At 53.9% G+C, this 24,411-nt stretch overlaps 1 protein-coding gene across 2 annotated transcripts in view; it reads right to left on the bottom strand.

Moving 5' to 3' along the window:
- Positions 1-24,411, bottom strand: part of VAC14 (VAC14 component of PIKFYVE complex) — a 102,128-nt gene that overhangs the window by 17,407 nt on the left and 60,310 nt on the right. For both annotated transcript variants that reach the window (XM_040443068.1, XM_040443069.1), the window contains exon 14: positions 22,298-22,430. In XM_040443068.1, coding sequence (XP_040299002.1) covers positions 22,298-22,430 — 133 coding nt within the window. The remainder of the gene's footprint in view (positions 1-22,297; positions 22,431-24,411) is intronic.

Below are 24,411 nucleotides of genomic sequence, written 5' to 3'. Positions count from 1 at the left end.
CTCAGTTTTCCCCTCTCCCTCCAGCTGGGCCTCCTTCATCTGCATCCCAAGTGCCTGTGTCCTGACCAGGCCAACACTGTGCATGGGGGGACAGGCCCTCACTTCTCTACTCTGGCTGCTAGCTGGGGTCCGCATCCCCTCAGTGGTCTAAGGCCAAGGGGACATGGGCTTTCCTGGGAGATGCCTAGAGTCTCACAGCTGTAGCTCTGAAGTGGAGAGCATCATGTCAAGCACAGAAAAACACAGGGGCTCGGAGCCATCACCACCATTCCCACTGGAAAGGCCCCTCCCGCCCTGTCCCCGTCCCTGCCCGACAGCTGGGATCCTTTAGGAACTTAAAGGGAAAGCAGCTTTCAGGTCAGGGCAACTTAGAGTGGGGAGGTAGCGGTGGCCTCCCCTCTGAAGTTCAGAAAGCTCCAGAGCGTCACTGCCCCCACCTCTCCCCGCCCCACACTCCTCTTCCCTTCCAGCTCCCTGCTTCCCAAGTATGAAAATTGTAAATCTGTTTTATTTATTTCAATCAATCCTCAACAGTGTGCCCCTCAGGGCAGAGGCAGCCATGGTAACCCTGCCAACTCATGCCTTAAAAATTCATCGTGTTTAGTGCAGTCAATGTGTCTGATACGTTTAAAAGTTTCTTTGGGGGGGTGGTGGTGGGGATGGGAGGAGGCACAAGGACTTGTTTTTCTGGGTCTTGCTGGGAGCCGGTGGAAAGGCATGGAGGGAGGGGCACAGCACGATGGGGAAGAGGAAGAAAAGGGTCTTTTCTCTACTCAGTTCTCTGTTCCTCTATTAAAGAGCAGTGTGGCCAGGCTCCTGGGGGCCACAGACACCTGGCTGGGCTCATCCGGAGACCCCCCAGGGAAGGCTCATCTGGATGGGAGTGGCTAAGAAAACCACGGCCTCCTGGAAGCCACCTTGTTCTGAGCCAACCCCTCTCCAGGTTTGGGGTTGTCTCTAGGGACCAAGATGACAGTGGGGCAGAACCAGGAGAGGTGACTCCTGCCTCCTACACTGCCTGGGTGGTCAGGTGGCCCTTGCTGCCATGTGAGGGGCTCCACCTATTCTTCAGGACAGAAGCCATCTCCTACACATGGCCCAGCTGACAGACTGGGCCCCATTTTCCTTGTGCTCTTATCAATCTGGCCAAGCCCATCTCCCACTGTTCATCCATACAGAACTCTCTAGACCCCTTCAGGCCTTTGTTTGAGCTGTCCCCATCCAGGACCCCTGAGAGGGCCTTTACCCCTCTCCTGCCTCACCCTTGCTAATTCTCCACAATCTCTTTCCTCACTTGAATGTCTCCTCCTTAACCTACGCTTCCCAAGGCACAATGTGCCTGAAAGCGTACGAAGACTGGCCCAGGGCTGGGCCCCTGTGGGCAACAGGGATGGACACTTCTGGAATAGAAGATTAATTGTCAGGAGGAGAGAGGTGGCTTGGATTACTTCGGCTGTGGAATCTGGTTTGCATGCGGAGCTGCATGCTCAGGCCCAGGGAGCCGGCTGGGCTTTGAGCCCTGCATCGGGGGTTCTGTGAAGAGTCTGGTTCTAGCTGAAGCACTTTGAGAAGGGGCCTCTGAGGTCAGATGAGCAGGTGTCTGACTTACAGACAAGGTCTGGGTTTGTGTCCCAGAAAAGAGGCTTCATCTTCTATCCCACATGGAGATACCCCAGAATATGGCTGGAAGCAGGTCAGATGGCAGGGGTGGGATCCTGTGCTGGAGGTTCTTGGGACACCACAACACAAGCAGGGAAGACCCTGGGGGCCTGGCTGAGTTGTGCTGGTGCTTTTGGGAGGTGGGGGAGGTGGCATGAGCTGGAGGCCGCCCCTCCAGGCCTCCAACCCTTGGTGGGGGAAGCTCACAGTTCAGGAGCATTTCGATTTTGAACCCTGAGCAAGTGGAAAAATGAAAACAAAGGGAAGGGTCACTAAAGGGAATCCTGTTGTCTCCACAACAGTCAATTCCAAGAAACACTGACACACACCCAGCCCTCGAGAATGGCCGGCTCCCACCTTCTCCTGTCACAGAGGTTCCTGCCCAGTAACAGCCACACACAGCACACGCCTGTGAACGCTTTCTCTACACGGGGCATGCCATGTACCCTGAATCCCATTAACGTGGGCCGGGTGTTATTTCAGCAGAGAATGAAAACGGAGCACGGATTAGAGCCCTGCCAAGGCCCCGTGTGGTGGCCCAGCCCCATGCGCTTAGCTGCTGCCTGGCCACACACCCAGCCCGTAGGTCTCAGGGCCCGGCTGCCACAGGTGGTGAGGCACAGGTTTTCTGGACGACAGATGGTTTGGGGGGCACCTTGGCTACAGATATCACTGGGCCCTCTGATGCCCGGGGCCTGGATTTCTCCAGAACCTTCCTGTGGCTTTGGGGAAGTTTATCTGCCAACCAGCTGCTTCTACCAGACCCTCAACCTGGGGCTACCTCTGTGGATGGCAGGCAATGACCACACCGGCCACATCTGGCCAGGACAGTGTTGACCTGTGCCCACACTTAGTTCTGACCTGCTGGGGTGATGGCTTTTCTCCTACGGGTGGGTGGGAGGCAGAGTCAGGAACTGCACTCACAGCTCTGCCACCAGAACCCAGGCTCAGATCTGGTTGGCAGGGGTGGGGGTGACTCCATCAGCAGCTTCCCAGAAACCTCTGCTAGAAGCCGTGGCTCCTGAGTGTGGGTCCCAGGCCGGCTGTTGCCTGAGGTCTGAGGGGGAGGGGGAATGTCACTACAACGAGTGCTGGTGCTCTGACCACAGGCCTATGCTGCCAGGGAAACAGCATCTCTGAGCCCCACATGCCTGGGAGCCCTTGGGTTGGCCGTGACAGAACCACGGAGGGAGACTTTCTCACCCTTTGAAGCCCTCTGAGCTCCTACCCTTCCCAAGCAGGATTTCCTCCCAAGGACATGCTCAGCCTCCCTGCCTGTGAAGTGGCCTCACGCTGCCCTAAGGCCAACACGCAGAGAGCCTGGCAAACGGGCTTCAGGCCCCTGCCAACTTCCAGCCAGGTGCACGGAGGTCCTCAGGGATCACGTGCTCATGCGACAGAGGAACCAAGTGAAGCCAAGCACTGGTCCAAGGCCACGCTTCCAGGCCCGTAGTGGAGCAGAGTCCCTGACCTGGAGTTCATGTTCTCTTCTGCCAAACATTCCCATGCCGTGTGTCACCTACAGGACACAGGCCTCCCCTCCCTGGCCCAGCCCTTCTTTCCGCCTGACGGAGAGCTCTAATTCCTCGTGACTCCAATGTCCGGCGCAAAGACATCCCTTTACCTGATAGCTTGGGACACATTCACCAGGTAGAATAGACAAGCAGAGACACAGAGAGTCTTAGGACAGGTGAGGGAAAGGTCCCCCACATCTCCGCCATTTCCCTCTTCAAACCACTGGTGTGACCTTCTGAGGAATAAGGCAAGCAAGTAATGGAAGCGCCAGGAGCCAGAGGAGCCCGGGCAGGACTGTCCCATCATACTTGGGAATGGCTTGGGGACTCCCCTTGTTCCAAACATTACCTGTTAGCAAGTTGCTCCATCCACATTTTCCATTACTTCATCCCACTATTCCCAAACTAGTCCTCTGTTCCAGGCCAACAGATCACTCCCCACTGCTACTTGTATGACCGCAAACATTTACAGATGGCGGGGTCTCCCTTCCACCTTGCCCGGCACTGAGCCCACACATCGAGGCCTCCCTACAACTCTGCCCTTCTAACCTTAAAGCCCTGCAACCGACTCGAGCCCAGCAGCCGGCTGTTCACGTGGTCACTGCACTGAGGCCAGAACGCCTCCCTCCCCAAATTCCTCATCCAAATGGGCTGGCTGTCCTTGTGGTTGTGGGTCCCGGGTAATCACAGTGACCCACCTCCAGCTCACGTTCCTGTGGTAACTTTAAGGGCTGAATGGCTCCAACCAGGGGCTGCCATCTTGCTTTCTGGCGGCAGCCTCACTTCTCTGCCCTGGGGCTCCACACTTCTCAGGGGGAAGCCACGACCCCATGGCCCATCAGTGTCCTCGCCCACCCACAAGGTCATATAGTTACCGGTCAGAACTGGAAAGGCCCTCCAAGCAAGGAACAGCATCCTACCAAGAGACCCATCAACCTGGCTATATATTGGGAGTCACCTGAAGACCATATGGGATACTAAGACCACGCTCAGGCCCACCCCAGGGAGTAGAGATCTGTATTCTTAACAGGCTTCACAGTCGGAACTGAGAACCCCGGCCCCCAAACGGCTTCCCCAGAGCCACTGCCACAAGCTCGGTGGTGCCACTGGCCGGGAGAAATGCGGAGATTTTACTAGCAGCCCCAAAGGATGCGCAGCCTTGGAACTTTGGGTGTAAGGCCCCGGCTGCTGTCCTTCTCATGACATACCCTCACCTCCCCAGAGCCCGGTCCTGGCCTTCTGAAGTTTCTGCCTGGCCTTCTGCTGTTTCCCTGCTGGTCTCCACCTGAGGGGCCCCGCTAGCTGTGCGCAGCCCCAACGTGCTCTGTCCAACGGAAGGAAAAGGAGGGCAACTGTCAGGCCAAACCTGCGCTGCCACCCTCGCCTCAGGCTGCAGTCCCTTGGCAGTCACGCGCTGGTGTGTCCCTCCAGCCTCGGATGCCCCAGGGGAGGAAACTCAGCTCACCAGCCGCTGCACTGGGCATATGCCAAACGTGCCTTTCTGGCCTTCAAATCTTTAGTCTTGGGGATTTTATGAAATATTATAAAGTGAGATTGCTCTCTGTAGCTCTTTACAAGTACTCACTTAAAGGGCACGGAGATAAACGTCAGAAACAGAACGGGAAGTGAAACACTAATACCCACTGCTGGTAACAAAGAGCAAATATCACAGCAGCCTGACTGCTGGGTCTCTTGGAAAATGGTAAAAAGATCAGAGTGAAAGGGCTGGGAGGAAGGAAGGGCCACAGCAGAAGTGACCGGATAAAGGCGGCAAGGACGGACTCCTTCAGTTCTTTGTGGCCAGATCAAGTGGGGGGGTGTCTCTTATTCGTACGCTCCTCCACCCCCTGCCAGGAGGCTGAAAAAATTCCTCTCGTGATCAGTCATTTTCAGGGAGTTTTAAGATGCATGAAATGGGCTTTTCATCCCAATGTTCCTTTCCAGTCCAGGAAATCTGCGCCAGATTAAATGCACAAAAGCAAGAAAGGGTCCCTGGTGGGAGTGGTCCGTGGAAGTCCCTCTGGGGAAAGTGTCTGCAGGCATCTGGAGTCCCAGGGCCCGATCACAGACCAGGTTCCCCTCGGCAGAGCTGGGCCAGGCAAGGGGCCTGCTAGGGAACAGCCATCCTGCCCTCCCCTGGCACCCGCCACTGCCATGGAGCAGAGACCGGGCCACCTCACACAGGGAACTATACGATGGAGTTGAACACGGCGGCGTGGTGACCTTAATAAGGGAGGGTGACCTCAAGCCACTCTGCTTTGGCTTAGAGCTTAGAGTGCAGTGAGCAAGCGAGCTCAGGGTCCTGAGGGAGGTGCGTTCTGCTGAATGATGCCTGCGTGAGTGAAAACGAGGCAGGCTGCAGGGCGATCCTGAGTCCCGAATCCACTGCTGGAAAGCCATGACCACGACTAAAACCAAACTTAGCCGAGCTGTGTATTTACAAACGCAAAGACAAAGTTTTGGAAGTAAATCCTTGAAACTAAAACAGAGTCTACTCCTGGAGGAGGAGGAGGACGTGGTGGAGGGTCTTTTACATTTTATGCTGTATCTTCTGCACCGTTTTGGTTTTTATCTTGTATGGCTTAGATTTTTTTTTTTTTTTTTTTAAATGATAGATAAAGACATTAGAATCCTAGGGGCGCCTGGGCAGCTCAGTCGGTTGGGCGTCTGACTTTGGCTCAGGTCATGATCTCATGGCCCATGGGTTTGAGCCCCGCGTCGGGCCCTGTGCTGACAGCTCAGAGCCTGGAGCCTGCTTCGGATTCTGTGTCTCCCTCTCTCTCTGACCCTTCCCCGTTCGTGCTCTGTCTCTGTCTCAAAAATAAATAAACATTAAAAACAAAAAAATAAAAAAAATTAAAAAAAAGACATTAGAATCCCATACATTTGGGGATCGTCTGGACTCCATCATGGACAGTCTCAGGGGCAGAGAAAAGGAGAAGGGTGCCAGGAAGGGGCGCCTCCTCAGAGGGTGTTCACGCCCCAGGCCTCCAGCGGAGACGGCAGAGTCTCTCTCCCGGGTGGGGGCTGCTGCAGATTTGCAGATTTAACAATGGAAACATGCATTTTACAAATGAGAGGATCAACAGCCGGGGAGATGGTATTTTTAGCTACTGTGGCGCTTTGCTTCAAAGGCGTAGGTTTCATCTGAAACCAGGCAAACCTCCTACAAAGTCTGCCTGTTTGCAAGGAGTGATTAGCATAATACGAGCAGGAGAACCGGCCAGGCTCCGCTCTGAGGCAGGAGTGCCTACTACGGGGAGGCCTTCTCCTGAAAGAGAATCACGAGAAGAGGAAAGTCTTCTCAATGGAGATGAAGCCCCTGCCTTCAATCAGAGCAGGAGGGCTGCCCCGCACCCACAGCGCCCGGTGTGGTGGGTGCGAGCAGCCGCACAGGGTGAGACCTGAGTCCACACGGGCCCACAGCTGTGGACAGCAAGGCCACCCTCTGGGCTGTTGCTGACAGCGTCGCTATGGCCTCACACAACCACCTCTTCCAGAAGAAGGACAGAAGGTCTGGGGCTGCCCTTCCAGATACCGCTTCTGAGCAGTCGGGCAGAACCAAGTCAAGGCTGAGGGCGAGGGTGGACTGGGAGTCGCAGGGGGGCTGTCGCAGCAGGAGGACTCAGATGGTGACCTCTCAGGGAGGTGTCCTCCCTGGCAGGGCTCCCGGCCCTTGGGGAGTGGCACGGCTGTGGGACTGCGCCGTGGGCCCTTGCCGGGGTCTGTCCGTCTTGCCCTCCTTCCTCCGGGCCTCCCCCCTCCCCTTCTGCCCTGCCATTGTGCTGGCTTGGGAAGACGGAACATGTGGAGAGGCTTGACATTTTCTCCAAACACCGCAGAAATGCAATGGAAGCTGCGACCTTCTGAGAACCGTAATTACGGACACTCATCACAGAAGCCAAGCCGGGGGCAGATCTCACCGGGCAGCTGCTCAGTCACACCAGTCCCAGAGCCCCATCCTGGGGAAAGTGTGACTTTGGGCTGCAGTGGGGGGCCGGGGGCAGAAAGTGGCAGCACGCACCACTGCTATCTCAGGCACTACTGGCACGAGAGGGAGCAGAGGGACAGCAGGGGGGACAGCAGGGACGGGGAAAATACGGAGCAGCCAGTTCTTCACGGCCCCTCACCTCGGGGTCCCCATGGCAGTAAGATCATGGGTTTTCCTGCGGAGGGTCAAGGGACCGGGAAATACTCACAGAAGGGGTGCACAGCTGAAGATCTAAGAAACCAATTACATGCTACTGGGGGGCTGGGAGAAGCAGAAAGAATTGGACCCAGGTGGCCGCTCAGGCTTCAAGGGCAGGAAGGAAGTGAGGTAATGCTAGGAACCGGCCAACTGTTTGGGCCAGGGGCTACTGACAGAGGTGGGCAGGGGGTCTCCTTCAGGAAACGGCTCAAAGGAGGGGCTCAGCTCACGTGGGAGGAAGGAAAGAGCTAACTCTCCTCCAGAGACATAACCGGACAAAGCAAGTTGGCTCAATTCACAGGCGCCTGGAATTAACTGGCTGAAGGTAGTGTCTCCTGAAGAGTCAAACAAGTTGGGGCAGGGATGTCTGGGGTGCCGGCAAAGTTTTAAGTTTAGTCCAGATTATCTGCTCAAACTGCTGGTCCTGGCAGCACCGAGTCTTCTAGAATGATGGAGCAGCCAGATCCCTTGTCAAGCAAGCTTCCTGAGCCACTCCTTAACTAGCCTTTGGTGTTTTATGAGGCTAATGGTCAGGGAGAGACCATAAGGTCACAACTATAGCACATTCGTCACTATCCTCCTGCATCCTGTGAGCCCTGGGCCCCACTTCCCCTCCATTCACTGGAAGGGCACTGGGCTCTGGAGGCCAGCCACCTTCAGTGCCATCCCAAAGACTAGGGGTGGCTCCGTATCAGTGGTTTCTCCTCTCAGGGTCTTGTGCACACTCATAGCAGGTGGAGAGAATTTTCTGAACCTGCTCAGGCCCTTCAGTGGCTCAGTGGGTACCCCAGGCCTGCTCGTGAGGCAGCCAGGGGCCTGGTCACAGCCACACACTCCCTGGGATGTCAGGGCACTGGCCACTGCACTTCTGAGCAGACTGCTTGCTACATCAGAAACACCTTCTCCTCCCCACCCCCACCCCCAGCTAGTCCTCACTTATCTTCCACGGCTCAGTTAGACAGCACCTCTTTCCAGAAGCTTTCCCAGACTCCTCCATCGGGGCTGGGCACCACCCCCACCCCAGCTGTTCCCACAGACCACTGTCGCTGCTTGTGTTTGTGACTATCCCTGGGAGGACAGGGACTAGTTCTGCCCACTGCGGTGTCCCCGCCAGTGGGCACTAAGACTGGTCCGCTCAATGACAAATGGCATTTCCTGGCCACCCCCTGGGGAGGGGGGGGCCTGAGCTGGGGAAGAGACTCTTATCCAACCTCACAGGGGAGGGGCCGGGCGCTTGCTCCAGGCAGTTCCATTCTCAGAGAGAGGACTCTTGCCTGGCCTGACAGCTGTGGCCTAATTTCCAGGGCTATACCCAGGCTCCTTATTTTAACCCACTTGATATTTTTCATTCCTGAAGCATGGGGGGTGGGGGGATGGAGAGGGATTGGAGGTGGGGGAGGTATGGACAAATGGAAAGGATGAGCCCTGTGCGGCTGGAGGACTCGGGCATTCTGGGGAGAACATGTGCCAAGAGAGAAAGGGATAGGATGAGGAGGGCCAAATGGATTTTCTTTTTTTTTTAATTTTAAAAAGGAAAAAAAAAAATTCCCAAATCCTACCCTCCTGATTTTCCTCGGTAAGCATTTTCAACAAGGTCACAAATGCACCGGCTCTATAGATTTTTGGCTGCAAACCACATTTCAGGCAGCCTTTAAAAGCCAGTTCTTGGCGTAGCTTCAGCGGAGCCTGAGGAGAGGGAAAACTAGGGCACTTTTATGCTCCGAGAAAATATCGGATCCAGGTCACAGCTTCCTGGCTCCGCAGAAGCTGTGGGGTACCCCCCTCAACACAAGCCTGAACCTGAGGACCAGCCCCCACAACCTCGCTGTTTCTTCCAGAGCTTGAATCTCAACACCAGGGCACGCATTTCTTGGTCACTCGTCACCTGTCTGCCCGTGTCACTAGACTGCCCCCTTGGCAAAGGGAGGAACGGGCTCTCAGTCTCGCGTGTGCACAGGGCTGGCATGGAGCCCGGCACACGGCAGGTGCTCCAGGAACAGTCACAGAAAGGACCTGGTGGAGAGTGAATCTTTGACGCCTGCCCCCACCTGGCTAGCCCGCTTTCCCCCCGCGATGCTTCTGTTCCACCTGAGTCCCTGTCTGCAGACTGTGGTGGATGGGCTTGGGTCTGCCCAGCCCAGGCTGTGCCACAAAGGCAGCACGTGGTAAATAGATACTGGAAAAATCAGAGCCTCAGCTTCCTCATGTGTGAAAGAATTCAGCTGACCCTGAACGTCTCTTCTGGCCACTCCGAATTGAGTCTAAAATCCAGACCGAGACTCTCCTCGTCTCTCTTCAATCACAGCCCGGAGCTATCATTCTGGGAGACGCTCTAAGCGACCCTGTGTCTAACCACCAAGTCCACACCCAGCAACACAGCACACAGCCTCTAGGTGCAGTGTTGCAAAAGGAAGGAAGCCACAGAGGAGGGATCAGCTGGAGGCTGAATTCCATTCTCCACCTGCCCCCGCGGTGGACTCTGGGAGGGTCGCTGGTCACTACACAGTGCCACCCCTCACGGCGGGCCCTGCTTCATATCCTCCTTCAGGCAACATTTAGACCTAGACCACAGGGTGGACACCGGTTGAGTCCACCTCCCTCATCCACAGTCTGGGGGTCTGGTTCCCATGAACAACTGCTCTTCCTCCTGAGTCCGAGGGTGGGCACACGATCCTGTCCTGGACAATCAGGGCACACGCCTTCTCTGTCCACAGTGACAGGTCCTTGAGACTCAAGCCTAGGACTGTGGCTAAAGGCTGGGGCACCGAGGGACAGGAGTAAGTCGAGAGCTGCTGGTGGCCATCTTGCCACAGGCTGGATGGCCTGCCCAGGATGGGTTGAAAGAGGAGGAAGAAGAGCCAGCTACGGAGGTGAGAAGGTATGAGTCTTGAGGACGGGGAGGGCTCTTGTCACACATGAACCAATCCTTGTCCCTGAATGCACACTGCTACCTTCCTGTTTTTCAATATAGAGCGAGAGCTGGTTTTCTGTCACATGCGGTCAAGTCCTGACCGGGCAGCTCTGAACGGGGCAAGGTCCAGGTCAGGGACAGAGGAAGAGAGGACGTCTGGGGTGCAGTGTTTATTTGTTCAACGGCTGTCTCTCTTACTCTTCCTTGGAAAACAGGAGAAAGTGACGGTCAACCTCAGAACACGGACGGAGTGGCAGTATGCTGGATCACAGGGAGCCAGGGGCTGGAAAGGGGGCGAATGGGTGCCAGGCCTGGCTCTGCGACCACCGCCCCACTCACGTCTTGGGTTTTGTGTCTTGACCGCGCCGAGAGAGGGCAGATGCTACTGCTCACAGTCACCGTCACAGGTGCTGCAGGCACTTACCGCACAGCTACTGGGGGCCTACACGCTCTTCTAGACACTTTCTTGGTACGTCATTAAATCCTCCCGAGGATTAGCAGATGACGATGATCTGCGTCTTCATTTTCCACGTAAGAAAACTGCTCAGGAGAGCAGACACGTGGCTGGCCCCTGTGGTTGCCACTGGGCAGCGAATCCTTCCCTCTCTCAGTGCCTGCCACCGCTGCCCCAGCAGGGTGGGCTCCTGCCCCTGCGTGAGCCCATGCGAACTCCCTCCCCTAAGCATGACCGGCAGGGACGTGCTGGCCATGACTCTACCACTTGAAGAGACCAAGACTACAAGGCCGAGACGAGAGACAGCACCACAGGGAAACGCCAAGTTCCTGGACCTTGCTGCCCTCCGCCTCTGTCTGGTCACACACACCCTTGCTCGTTTTGGTGCCTGTGACCTGGGTTCCTGTCTCCTGCCCCTCAGGGCGCTGAGCTAGGTGAGTGCTTCCTGACTCCGGGCTGCAGCTGGCCTGGCTGTGCCAGAAACCCCTGGGATCCAGCTGGGTGGCAGGAGGGAGGGTGGTCAGGAATCTTTGTTTTGACAAAACACAAGCAGGCTGGACTAGGTGGGCTCCAAGACCCTGTCCGGAGCTAAGAAATGACACCTTGGGTTTTAGGTGGCTTTTATTCCAGCTCACTGGAAATGCTTAACAAACATCAAGCAGAAACAGGCAGCTTCATGGTTAGTTTTTATGAGCTCCTAATCCCCTAAAAAAGCACCACAAAACAAAAAAGATGCCAACTGTGAAGAAAAACTGATCCCCTGAACGACATTAAAAAACTTCTATTTTTCATGAAACACTATTCAAAGAACAAAAGGCATGCCACGGAGCAGGGGAAGACAACTGTAGTGTATACACTGAGAAAGACTTGACTCCAGAATATATAAAGAACTTTTACAAATCAATAAGAAAAGCACCAAAAACCCAATGGGGAAAGGACTTGAACAGGCTCATTGCAAAAGGGGAAACCCAAAAGACCAGTTAGTGATGAGAAGTTCTTCACTAGTCTTCAGGGAAATGCAGATTAAAACCACAGGTGAGGCCACCGCACACCTACCAGAATGGCTAACAGCGAAGACCGACCAGACCAAGTGTCGGTGAGGAGGCAGGCCACCCAGGCACTCATACATGGCTGAGCGGTAACTGATGCGGCCACCTCAGAAACATCTACTAAAGCTTAACATATGTTCACGTAACACCACTAGACTGAAAATAACCCAAGTGCCCATCAGTAGCAGAATGGGTAAATGAGTCGTGGCATATTCTCCAGAAATGCGAACTACTGCACATCTAACACAGAAGAATGTCACAAACACAAAGTGGGTCAGAAGAAGCCACCCTTCGTAAGAGTACAAGTTGTGTGGTTCCACTTCTATCAAGTTCAAAACCAGGTAAAACGACCCTATGGTGTGAGAAGTCAGGACAGCGGCTACTCTGGGGAGAGGGAGAGGGGTCGTAACCGAGAGGAGACACGAAAGGGACCTCTGGGTGCCAGAAAGGTACTACTTCTTGACCTGAGTTCTCATTAGGGTGTAGACAATCAGCGAAAATTAACTGAGTGGTAGTACACCTGTAATTTGTGCACTTTGAGACAGTAAGTTGTTCTACAATGAAAAATTTACATTAAACGAGGCATCACAGGGGCACCTGGGTGGCTCAGTCGATTGGGCACCCCACTCTTGATTGTGGTTCAGGTCATGACCTCACAGTTTTTGAGGTCAAGCCCTGTGTGGGGCTCCGTGCTGGCAGTGTGCTGCTTGGGATTTTCTGTCTCCCTCTCTCTCTACCCCATGCGCACAAGCTCTCTCTCAAAGCTAAATAAACTTTATAAAAACTACAAAAAAAAAAAAAAAAAAAAAAAGGAAGAGGGTTTTGCCAAAGAGATGGCAAAACAAGTAGAAAAAGCAGAAAACAGAACTCCTGGCGACAAAGCAGTTTCCGAGACATGTTCTCCTCTGAAGCCACGTGAACGGTTGTTCTTCCTTCATGAGGAAGGGACTGGACCTGCAGATAGCTGTGCCCATCTGTGGCGTGAGTTTACTGATGACAAGGCTGAGGGTGAAATGGACGCAGGAGTGCCATCACAGGCCAAGGCAGCAGCTCTTTGGGGGAGCCAAACAAGGAGGTTCAGATGTCCCCAAGTTCAGGAAGCCTGTCCTGTGTGAGAACCAGAGCTGGGGCACATGGTGCCCTTTCTAAGGAAGTGGAGAAAGATGCAAAATTGAGCACACCGGGAAGAAGTTTCTGAGGGGACAGAGGGGCATGGCTCAAAACATTACGGGACGCTCAGCAGGGGCCTGGAGAAAAGACTCTGGAGTGCACCTGAAATCCATCCCAGCTGAGTTTGAGAGAGAGAGGCCTGGGGACGGTGCAAGCAGCTGTGATGAACCAGAAGGTAGAGCAAGTAATCTTGGAGGAAGGAGGGGGTGAGACACATCCTCTTGAGCAAGTCAAAACGGAGATTTAGACCCAGAAAGACACTCACTGTCCAAGTGCCAGGCAGTTCCAATGAGATTATGTCATCTAAATATAGACCGGAAGTAGGCCAGGATAATGGACGAGCAGGAGTCTGGAGGGCTGGGGCCCAGAAGGAAGACAGGAAAGGACATGCAGATTTACTTGGCGTTTCACTTCTACATGGGAGATGCCAGCTAGCCAGATGAGAGCCCTGGCAGAGGATGCAGAGGCCACATCAGGAGGGGTCCTGGTGGGGGATTTTCTGTGGGTTAACAACCCTGGGGGAAAGGGAGACGTCATGAGAGAGCACAGCTTCATTCCACTGAGGGCTGAGGAAAAGCAGAGTCGAGACTGGAAACTGGGCAGTTTTCCCAAATGGTCTCCACCACCCAACCTGGAAGACAGCCAAGACACTCAGCTCTGGGGTCTCTGAACGGCTATACAGCAGCCCCACGGTGCATGTCCCAGGACTTGGGGTGAGGGTGTTCCTGGGAGTTGAAGCTGCAAACTTTTAAAAAAATTTTTTATTTGAGAGAGAGAGAGAGAGAGTGAGAGAGCGAGAGGGCGAGCACATGCCAGTGGGGAGAGGGGCAGAGGGAGAGAGGGAGAGATCTCAAGCAAGCTCCATGTTCAACATGGAGCCCAATGTAGGGCTCAATCCCATGACCCTGGGATCGTGAGCTGAGCTGAAATCAAGAGTCGGATGCTCAACAGACTGAGCCACCCAGGCGCCCCGAAGCTGCAAACTTTTAAAGGAAGTGCCATTATCCACTTCAGATCCTAAGAACCTCTTTAGTGGCTATGACAGCCTGGGTTACAAAGCATACGTCCCTGTGGACCGTATGTACTTCACATGGGCTTGTGCTCACCTTCTGAGGCTGAATTTAGGGCCAAGTTTCTCCCAGGCCAGGGTCTCCCGAGGTGGAACCACTGAACGTGCTAAGAGACAGGAACTCTCCTTCCATGTGGAAGTGCAGCTAGTCTGGGTGGCCTTTCACAAACTGCCCACGAGAGAAACCTTCCGTGTATTTTAATGAATGGAGGGACAGGGTGTGTGTGTGTGTTCTTCATGGCTACCTGCTGAAGGAAACCGCTTGTGGGGAGAGAGGGGAGGACCCACACAGAGACCCCGGAGGAAACCCGAGCTGAAATGATACCAGGATAAAGGAAAGAGCTTCCTGAGAAGCATTCTACAAAGAATGAACAGGACACACTCAAGAACTGCTGCTCTAGAAAGAGTTCAGAAGCGCTTTCAAAACCAAGGACACCCCTTTGTCTGTCCTGGCTCAGATGCAGCCCTGGTGGAAGGAGGCAGGAGGATGGAAAGGACTCCTAGGGGCCAATTCCTGCCACTATTTTAAGATGTGACATTATCGTACCCATCAGCTACTTGCTAATTAACTAAGCTGTCTGACTTACCAAGGTCAAAACTTTGTTACTTTCCTGGCATCCTTAGGTAAAGTATAAACAGATCCAGAGAGTACTGCCGATTCCATTCGGAAACAACCTCTCAAGCTTCAGAAGGAAATTCATTATCAAGTTCTCAGCCACTGACAACAGTTCTTGACAGTCACCCCCCAGCCCGACTGGCTGCCTGAGCCATGGACTGGGAACCTGGTGCTTCTCAGGTGTGTAGACTGCAAGAAGGTGGTTTTTAATTTTAATTAAAATTTTTATTTGAGGGGGAGGGAGAGAGAGAGAGAAAATCTTAAGCAAGTTTGATGCTCAACGCAGAACCCGACACGGGGCTTGATCCCACAATCCTGGGATCATGACCTGAGCTGAAATCAAGAGTCGCGTGCTTGGGTGCCTGGGTGGCTCAGTCGGTTAAGTGTCTGACTTCAACTCAGATCATGATCTCATGGTTTGAGTTCAAGCCCTGCGTCGGTCTCTATGCTGACAGCTCAGAGCCTGGAGCCTGCTTCAGATTCTGTGTCTCCCTCTCTCTGCCCCTGCCCTGCGCTCTTTCTTTCTTTCTCAAAAAGAAATAAAAATAAACAAACAAAGAGTTGAATGCTCAACTGACTGAGCCACCCAGGTGCCCCAAGAAAGTGCTTTTAATCTGAGGCTGGGAAGAGCCCAGCAAGTGCCAGCACCCACACAATGAGGAGTCCAAGGTATTGCCGCGTGATGGGCACAGAATGAGCTTTCCCACTAGTCTGTTCCTGAGTCCTCAACCCCTTTATGGGTGCTTCCAGATGCAAAGTGAATGGCTGGCTCCGTGGGAGGAGGGCTGCTTGGGTCACATGGCCTCCCCCTGCCAAGTGCACCTCTAACTTCCCACAAGCTCTGCTAAAGCAAGTGGACCCTTGAAACATGGAGACACTTCCTGTGAAGCTCCCTAGGCCTCAGCTCACACTGAGCAGGGCTCCCTCTGGCCAGCACTTCCTCTCCTCCCCCACCACTCCCAGTAGGACCTAATTAATCCCAGCCTGGCCTAACGAGGCCCACCACATGTGGTTTCCATTTTCCAGAAGAAAATACATACTTCTTACAGGGAGTACCAGTGTGTGTGACAGTGGGCCTGACAGGAACAGTGTGGAGACTGCCTGGAGGAGGCAGAGCAAAGCCACTGGCCGGCCTCCAGGTCCCCAGCCCTCCAGGGCAGCCCCGGGTCACACATGGTTCTGTGAGGTGCTGGGATGCAGCACTTTCCACGGGTTAGGAGACAGTGGAAATAGACCAGGTTGGGCTCTCTGGACTGCCTGAATTTTGCCCTTCCCAAAGACATCTTTGGATTTTGCCTCTGAGGGCAGACTTTTTTCCTCTCCAACTCTGGCATGTCAGATTGTGCTTCCCTGCCAGTCACGTTCTCTCAGCTGTCTCCAGTTAGATCAAAGCCAAGAGCTGGTTGTGCAATATAGCTTCTGCCACACACTCCCTTCGCTATCCTCTGTCTCAACAAAAGCGCCCCAGCCCCCTGGTCTCTAGGGAAGAATGACTGTGGAAACCTCTGGAAGATTTACATAGGAGCTGGGCAGACTTACTTAAGGTCAGCAAGAAAAGAAGCTCTGAGAGGGAAGAAATTCCTTGGAAGAATTCTTCCAGCCCTGTTCAATGTCCTGCCTCCTTCCTCTCGGCTGGGGACCTAATCAATATGGCTTCAAACTAATAAAAGATCAGATTCCACCTGCATTCTGGGTACGTGCATCAGGGTCCCTTCCAGCAGAAAGACTTAGGTTGGCACAGGTTTGTCAAGGCGATTTCTTTTTATTTGGAGCAAAGGAGTGCATTCCATTAAAGGGGAGAGTGGAAGAAAGCTAGCGGGCCTCACAGAAGCGCTCTCCCATGGGCTAGGGGCCAGAGGCAAAGTGTGCTTTCCTAACATGCCATGTGAACCAGGGATCTGGGGCTTGCCACTTTACCCAGATTCTTCTTTCATTAGCATTGGCACAATGGGCTCTGGAGGGCCTGGCCAATGCCCCCTGGCACGTCAAGTGGCGCGTAGGAAGATGGTTAAGGGGGTTGCCCGATGCCAAAGAGCTCCAGAGGCTGGGAAGGCTTGGGAGGACACAGAGAGTGAGAAGCTGAGCTGGGTGGGGAGGGTGAGCCCGTGTGGGCTGCCCCAGCCACATTGGTGATGTGGCTCCAGCCCTGGGCCCGTCTCACTGGTGGACCACACGAGGACAGCAAAGTGGAATTTCCCAATTACAGTATGAAACAAAGCTTCTTCTCTTGAGGCCCTTCCCTGATGCAATTAAAAACAAGTCCAGTCTCCAGTGGCTTCCTAGGCCCTGGGTTCCCACCACCCACCTCAGCGGCCAATCTTCCCCCTGCCCCTGCGCACAAACACAGGGCTCTTATGCGAACCTGGAGGAGGGAGGGTAGGGCAAGGGCAGGATTAGCTGGGGTACATCTTGGGGACTGTGCTTGCTGAACTGGAGAGGTGAGAGGAAGGCCAGAATGAACTAGAAGCCTTATCTCAGGGCTTCTCTGGGTTAGGGTCTCATGGAAGAAGACTCATGACCGCTTCCTGCCTCCCACTTGGGCCCCTGGTCCATCCCCTTCAAATGTCTCATCTTAGGGGCACCCGTCTCCCCAGGAAGGGTGCTCAGGACCTCATCCACCATCAGCTGGGCTGGTTGGGGTTGGAGCCTTTGAGTTCCCAGCAGGCACTTGTTAAAAAGCAAGCATTCTCTGGCAAGTCCTCTCTGTGAGGCGGCAGGGAGGAAGAGGAGGGGGGAAGCACAGTTGGTTAAGCCAAAGGACGGCTGGCCAGAGGGCCATCTTGGCCGGCAGAGTGGAGCGTCCTGAGACTCGCTCACTTCCCAGCACAGAAGCAGGCCTTGTAAAGATCACAGCTGTTGGATTCTGCTGCAGTTCATATCACAGTGTATCAAAGGGGCTGCGTTTTCTCCCTCCTCTCCTTTTCTACTGAGTATAAGTGGCGCGGTTCATGGGAAAACAAGCCCTGCGCTTGTTCTGCTGCGGCGGCTTGGGGGGTGGGAAGGGGCCGGAGGAGGGAAATGTACACGAACACCTACTTGGGGCAGAGTTGTTTTACTGGGACCGGGGCCGGGCTGCTGGTGGGTGCTAGTGGTGCCGGGGCCCTAGGCCTGGCGTGCCAGGGCCAGCTCTCGGCACAGAAGGTTCCATTATTTCACCCTCTCTAGGGTCTGATTTCCCGTTCTCCCAGACCACCATGGGAGGCGGAGGCTGTGTCATGAGGAGGAACAAGAGCCCCCGTTTATCAGGTTGTGCTGAGAGGCGTAGCACGCATGGTCTCGTGTCACCCTCTCCGCAAAACGGCAAGGCAGGCACTGTAGAAATAGGTCACACAGCCCCAGACTGGAGGAACTGGGATTGGAACCCAAGTCTCTTTGACTCCAGAAGTTCCAGTCTCTACCTGACTCCCGAGGATCTGTGGGAGGCCCATCTGCCCCATTTCTGTGAAGTCCAGGGATGGGGGACAGGTGTGGGCAGGGCTGGGGGATGCCCAGAACCCTCTGGCACCCTCACCCCACGTGCCCTCTTCCCTCCCTTCAACTCCTGCAGCTACGAGAAGGGCCTGGGCCCAGAGCAGGTCTCAGCGAGTCTAGCTGAGATGAGGCTTTGGAGCCACTGGCTCCCCCAAGTTCAACACGTGTCTAAAATGTTATGTCCACCAGATAACAAGGCCACATGGACACAGAGGATGTCCAACTTGCTCAGGGGCCCGGCGGGAGTTCAGGGGCCCACCCCCACCCCCACAGGCAGGTACAGCCTGGGAAAGCCGGGGGTGGGGGGGTGGGGAGAGGAAACACTCCAGGGTCCCGAGGGAAATCACGCATCTTCCTCAACAACAAGATGCCCACCAGATGTCTGTCTTCAACAGCTCTGGGTGCTTCTGTCCTACGGACAGCAAGCACTCCTGCTCCCTGAGCTAAATGTGCTACTGCACAAACAATGGCTTTCAACTTGTCCGTCAGAAGAGACTCTTCCTCTCTCTCTTTGCCTAACACCTGAAGGAAAGGGTTAAATCATTGTGTTTCTTATCAGGCCTGTGGCTTCATCTCAGCAGTCTGCATGGACCATCATTATGCTCCTCTTTAAAGCCGTCAGCAAAAAATAAGGAAATGAAACGAGAAGTAGACAGGCAGGCTGACGCTCCCGACAGCTGGTCCCCAGCAACCTTCGCTGAAGGCTCTCACTCCCTGTCTGATCACAGGAAGGAGGAGGACAGCACATGTCTTCAAGGCCTCTTCCATGTCTGATATGTGCCGTGTGCACCCTGAGAACCTAGGCTGGGGGGCTGGTACTGTGGCCCGGGCTGGTCAGTGGTGGCCTGGCTGGCGGGCTTAGCAGGCAGCAGGTCCAGAGAGCTGGCACTACCCAGAGGAAGCAGGTGCTGGTGCTGCTTCTGGGGGGACAGCAGGCTGGACAAACGAAGCAAAGGACTGGGAGGGATAAGTGTGAGGGGCCCAGCCATAAGGATCCCTCCATCCCAGCCCACTGGGTTCCCGTGCTAGTGCCAAGGGCTAGAAGACTGCAGGCTGTGTGGTGTAGCAGTGAGGCACGGCCTGGGGCCAGGCTCGGTGCCCAGTGAAGCCCTGGTGGGGTCCACGAGGGGTGTGAGCCCCAGAACAGACAGCCAGGCTGGACATACTAAGCTCTCAGGAGGATGAGGAAGGAGAGCCCACAGGCCCAGAGGACCCTCTAAGGAGCTGGGCTCCAGGTGGTCCCAGCCCACAGGCTGTACAGGGCCCCTCAAGGTACCTGGCCCTGCACTCTCTCACAGAAGGGATAAAGTGGCGGGTACAGAATTAGCGGAGAGCAAAGGTCTGCAGCGTGGCTCCCACCAAGGCTGGCAGGCATGTGGCTTCCTCAGTTCCCTTCTACAAAATGAGGATTCCCATCAGCCCAGGCTGCTAGGGAGACACTAGACAAAGCAAGTGAGGCCTCACTACCCTAGCGGCTGTACGTGGAACATGGTGTTAGCCACCAGGTCTCCAGCTTCTCAGAGCCTAGGGCTCCCGAGCGGGTGGGGAGAACACGCACGTGTGCCCACGGTGTCCACACTTCTGCCTGGTGCCGTCTGGGGATGCTGCTTACTGCTCTGAGCTCCTTCTCTCTGAGCCCCTGATGGAGTGTGTGAGGCTGGTAGAGGATGGAAAAACCCATTACAGTCCAGTTCTCCAGGGGGAGGCTAGTTACAATTGCCTTCTTCAAAGGCCTCTCTCTCTGCTGGTTCTTGAAAGGCTTCCAGGCAAGGAGGGCTCATCAAGAGAACTGACACGTCTGTAATTTGGAAAACCATATAAAGTAAACTGTCACTCCTGTGGGGCTAGACCATCGCTTTCCTGGTGGGGGGTCTCCTGTACCACTTCTAATCTCCACTTCAATCCCACTGACTGTCCAACTCGATGTGAAGAAAAGCTATGCAAATCTTCTTCTGGCCAATCAGGATAAGAATCCAATCTGTCCCTCTGTAACTGTGGTTCTCACCCGGGATGATTTTGTTACCCAGGGGGCACCTGGCAATGTCTGGAAACATTTCTGATTGTCCCAGCTGGGAGGGCGGGGGTGCTGCGGACATGAGTGGGTAGGGGCGGGGGGTGCTGCCCCAGATCCCACAGCAGGACAGCCTCCAATGCCAACGGCGCTGAGCTTGAAAAACCCTGCTCTATACGACCTCAGAAAAGCACGAGGGCAGTGACAGACTTCCACCACCACGGGGATACCTTTTGGTGGTCTGGACCATCGGAAGCCCCTTCCTCCCGACGGGCAGAAACTTTATGGTCCTGCTGTTGGTCCTTCTGGCCAGGCAGGCCTGCCCCCTCTTGCAGCTCAGTCTTTTGCCTCGTGCCCTCAAATCCACCCTCAGCCCTCGAGCTAGGGCCCTGGCAGGCAGTGTGGGATGAAGTGGCCAGGGGCCTGCTCCCCGCATTTCCCTCCCTCAGCTTTCCTGGTGGCTGGGCAGGCTCCTGGCAGACCCCTGCAGGGCCTCATCTCCCCTCAGTGCCTCCTGCCACCCCCTTTCACTTCTTCCCACCTCTCAGGTCCTTCTTCTCAGCCTCCCCTCCTGGCTTCTCCTTCTCTCCCCAACCATTACACACTGGAGCTCCCTAGGGCTCAGTGGCCTCGGGCCCTTTCCCTTCTGCCTCTGCCCCTCTTACCACTGACCGTTCTTATTCCCTAAGAAGGAAAGCCTCACAAGGACGGAACCATCTAGGGTGGTACTCTGCAGAGGCAGTATTCAGTAAATATCTTGTGAGTGAAGGAATGAATGACCATGTTATCAACTTCTGGATTTGTATCTTGGCCATAGGTCCCTCTTTTGAGAGTCAGGTATAGCAACCTGCTTCTTTATCCTCCTTTGATGTCACCAAAGCAATTTAAACTCAAACACGGGACCCTCCTTCCTCCCTGCTCGTCCTCCAGAGCTCCCTTCTCAGGGACGGCCACTACCAGCCACTCCGTGCTCACACGAGAGTCCTGGGTGTCATTCCCAACACCCTGTCCCCTCAGGCACTCAGGTAATCGGTCACTGATGACACTTCTTACGAATTACAGAATGCCGCTGCTTCTTCCCATCCCTCTACCAAGCAGTCACCATCTCCCACTTGGACAACAGCCTCCCATCTGGTCTCCCGCACATCCGCCTTGCTCTCTCCACCCACCCCTGAAACACAAATCTGGTCACACAGTCCCCCTAATCCAAGCCCTTTCACTGGCTTCCCCCCACCCCCCGGCCTCTGGGTGAGGCCCCCAACCCTTGGTGTGTCCAGCAAGGCTGGGCCCCTCTCCCCCTTGCCCTCTGGATCACAGCAACATGAACTCTCCACGCTTTTTGATTTGAGGGCTCTGTTCAGGCTGGACCCTTTGCTGGCAATCCCCCTTCAGCCCCTGGACCCCGCAAGTGGCCTCAGGCGCCTTCCCGATTCCATGGACCACACTGGTTCAGTTTCCTGAGCATCCTGGACAGCTTCAGTACCCAGCACCCCAGCTGCTTATTTCATGGGTCAGGATGAGACCCTTTGGTGACTTAACAGGCAGCCAGCCAGGGCTGAGAACTACAGCCGTAGAGCATCTGAGGCCACTCAGACTACTCCAGAAAACCACTCCGCCTGGCTTTGTTGGGAAGCCTGGAGAAATTCGTGCCCCACCTAGATTTTGGTGCCCTGACAGTTGCTCTTCTGGTGACCTGGCTCCTTGGAGCCGACGGGGAGGCCAAGGGCCAGACTCAGTCATGCTGCTGCTGCTGGGAGTTCTAGAGGCCTAGAAAGGACTGTCCAGGACAAGGCTTGCACGACTCAAGAACCCAGTTTTGCCTGGCCAAACCCCATGCTGGCAGCTGGGCACCTGAGTACAGCCCCGTTTCATGTTCCATCTGGCTCACCTACTTTCTCCCCCAAAGACTCCAAACAAGGGCGTTTAATGAGAGGACATTTAACCTCAGGGGAAAAGCGTCTCAATAAGTGAAAACTTCATTTGGGCGAGAAACGGCGACACTGACCTGTCTCATGTTGGCAGCACCAGCCACCCGGTGTGAGGGAGGCTTGTTTCTTCAAGAACAAACGCAAAGGAAAAGGAGGGAAGAGAAGTGAAAGAGAAAATGCTTGCTCCGCCCTCTCGCAACGGTGTGACATAAAAAACCGTGGCTGTGTGAGGAAGAGAAGGCACACAGAGCCTAACCTGATGATGAAAGCACCTCGGACCTCCAGGAGCTTGCGTTCGCTGCTGAACCTCTTGAGAAGGTTGATCATGAACTTATAAAAGTAGGAGTTCATGGTAGGGGTGGAAGGAGAACATTCTAAGCCTTTGGTACCTGCAGAGAAAGGGACAGAGCCGGGATTTACTCTATGTGTCCACAGGGTGACGGGACCCCCACAGATCATAAGCAATTGTAAATGCCAAAAAAGGCGGTGGTGGGGTCTGTATGTAACAAGGCGATGGAAAAATCTTTAATCAAAGTCCTTGGGTTAATGGCAAAAAGGCAAGGGCTATACAAGTATGCATAAGCAAATACAACTTTGCTTATTGCACAAATACCCATTTACCTGTCCACCTCTCCCAATTACTTACTGAACACCTTCTATCTATAAGACCCACTGGTATGTGTGCTAGGAGTTTTTTTGTTTTTTTGTTTTGTTTTTTTAGAAAACAAACCTGTACCTATTATTTCAGTAAATAAAACACACTTGGGCTTCATTTTGGCTCGTTAAGGACACATGACAAGCGAAAGAGAAAAAAGGGATGAAAGAGGCACACGACACCAAAAGTCAACACAACTCACACTCCTTTCCCAACAGGGCTCACGAAAAGGTATGTGATGCGCACACCTGTTGGATCGAAGACAGCACACACTGACAAAATGTTACCAAGGGCTTCAATCTTCACTCAGTGTTTCCAAATCTGTCATTTTTCTTCTTTGGGCCAAGACGCTCGTTTAGACTAGTACTCTAAAGACTTCCAAAGCACAGAGGTGTCTTCAGAACCAGAAGCACATTCGGGGTATCCCTCTGATATGTATCCCAGCTGAAAATACACTAAGGGCCAGATTCAGCCCCTCTCCCAGATCCAGCCCAGCATACGCTCCCCTCCACAAGGTATCCGGCATGGAAGGGATGAGAGCAGGGCTGATGGAATGCCTGGCTGATCCCCGTGTAGTATATTCATACACCTATGGAATTTCCTCGTCTTTCTTTTGTAACAGCACTGCTGGGAAGAGGTGTTAGAGACAGTAGGAATCCTCATCCCCCCTGCCCAAGGCACTAACAGGGTATTTAAACACAGACACACAGACACACACACCAGCTTAACAGATACAATCCACACATCATAAAGCTCATCCTTGTAAAGTGTACAATTCAGTGGTTTCCAGTATATTCATAAAATTGCGCATTGATCACCACTAATTCCAAAACATTTTCATCACCCCAAAAAGAAATCTCGCACCCACTAGCTGTCACTCCCCATTCTTCCCTCCACCAGCTACTGCCAATCATTAATCTACTTTCTGTCTCAATGGACTTGCCTATTCTGGACATTTTGTATTAAAGGAATCATATAGTATGTGGCTTCTTCCACTTGGCATAATAGTTAATTAAGGTTCATCCATGTTGTAGTCTGTGTCCACTCTGTATTCATTTTTTGTGGCTGAATAATCTGCCATTGTATGGATATACCACATTTTATCCATTCATCAGTTGCTGGACGTTTGGTTGCTTCCACTTTTTAGCTACTAAGAATAATGCTGCAGGACACCTGGTCGGCTCGGTCAGTAGAGCATGAGACTCTTGATCTTGGGGTCATGACTTCAAGTCCTACATTGGGTGTAGAGCTTACTTAATTAAAAAAAAGAGAGAATAGGGGTGCCTGGGTGGCTCAGTCGGTTAAGCGTCCGACTTCGGCCCAGGTCATGATCTCACCGTCTGTGAGTTCAAGCCCCGCATCGGGCTCTGTGCTGACTGCTCAGAGCCTGGAGCCTGTTTCAGATTCTGTGTCTCCCTCTGTCTCTGACCCTCCCCTGTTCATGCTCTGTCTCTCTCTGTCTCAAAAATAAATAAACGTTAAAAAAAATTAAAAAAAAAAAGAGAGAATAATGCTGCTATGAACATTCATGTATAAGTTTTTGTGTGTACAGGTTTTCATTTCTTTTGGCTATATACCCACGAGTGGAATTTCTGAATCCTATGGTGCCTCTGTGTAAGTTCTAAGGAACTGCCCGACTGCTCTCCACAGTGCTGCACCGTTTTGCATTCCCACCAGCAGGGCATGAGGTTCCAATTTTCCCACATCCTTGCCAA

This window comes from Herpailurus yagouaroundi, unplaced genomic scaffold (genome assembly GCF_014898765.1).
Source record: "Herpailurus yagouaroundi ecotype Mexico unplaced genomic scaffold, PumYag 190, whole genome shotgun sequence".
Lineage (NCBI taxonomy): Eukaryota > Metazoa > Chordata > Mammalia > Carnivora > Felidae > Herpailurus > Herpailurus yagouaroundi.
This window is presented reverse-complemented; position numbering and strand designations above follow the sequence as displayed.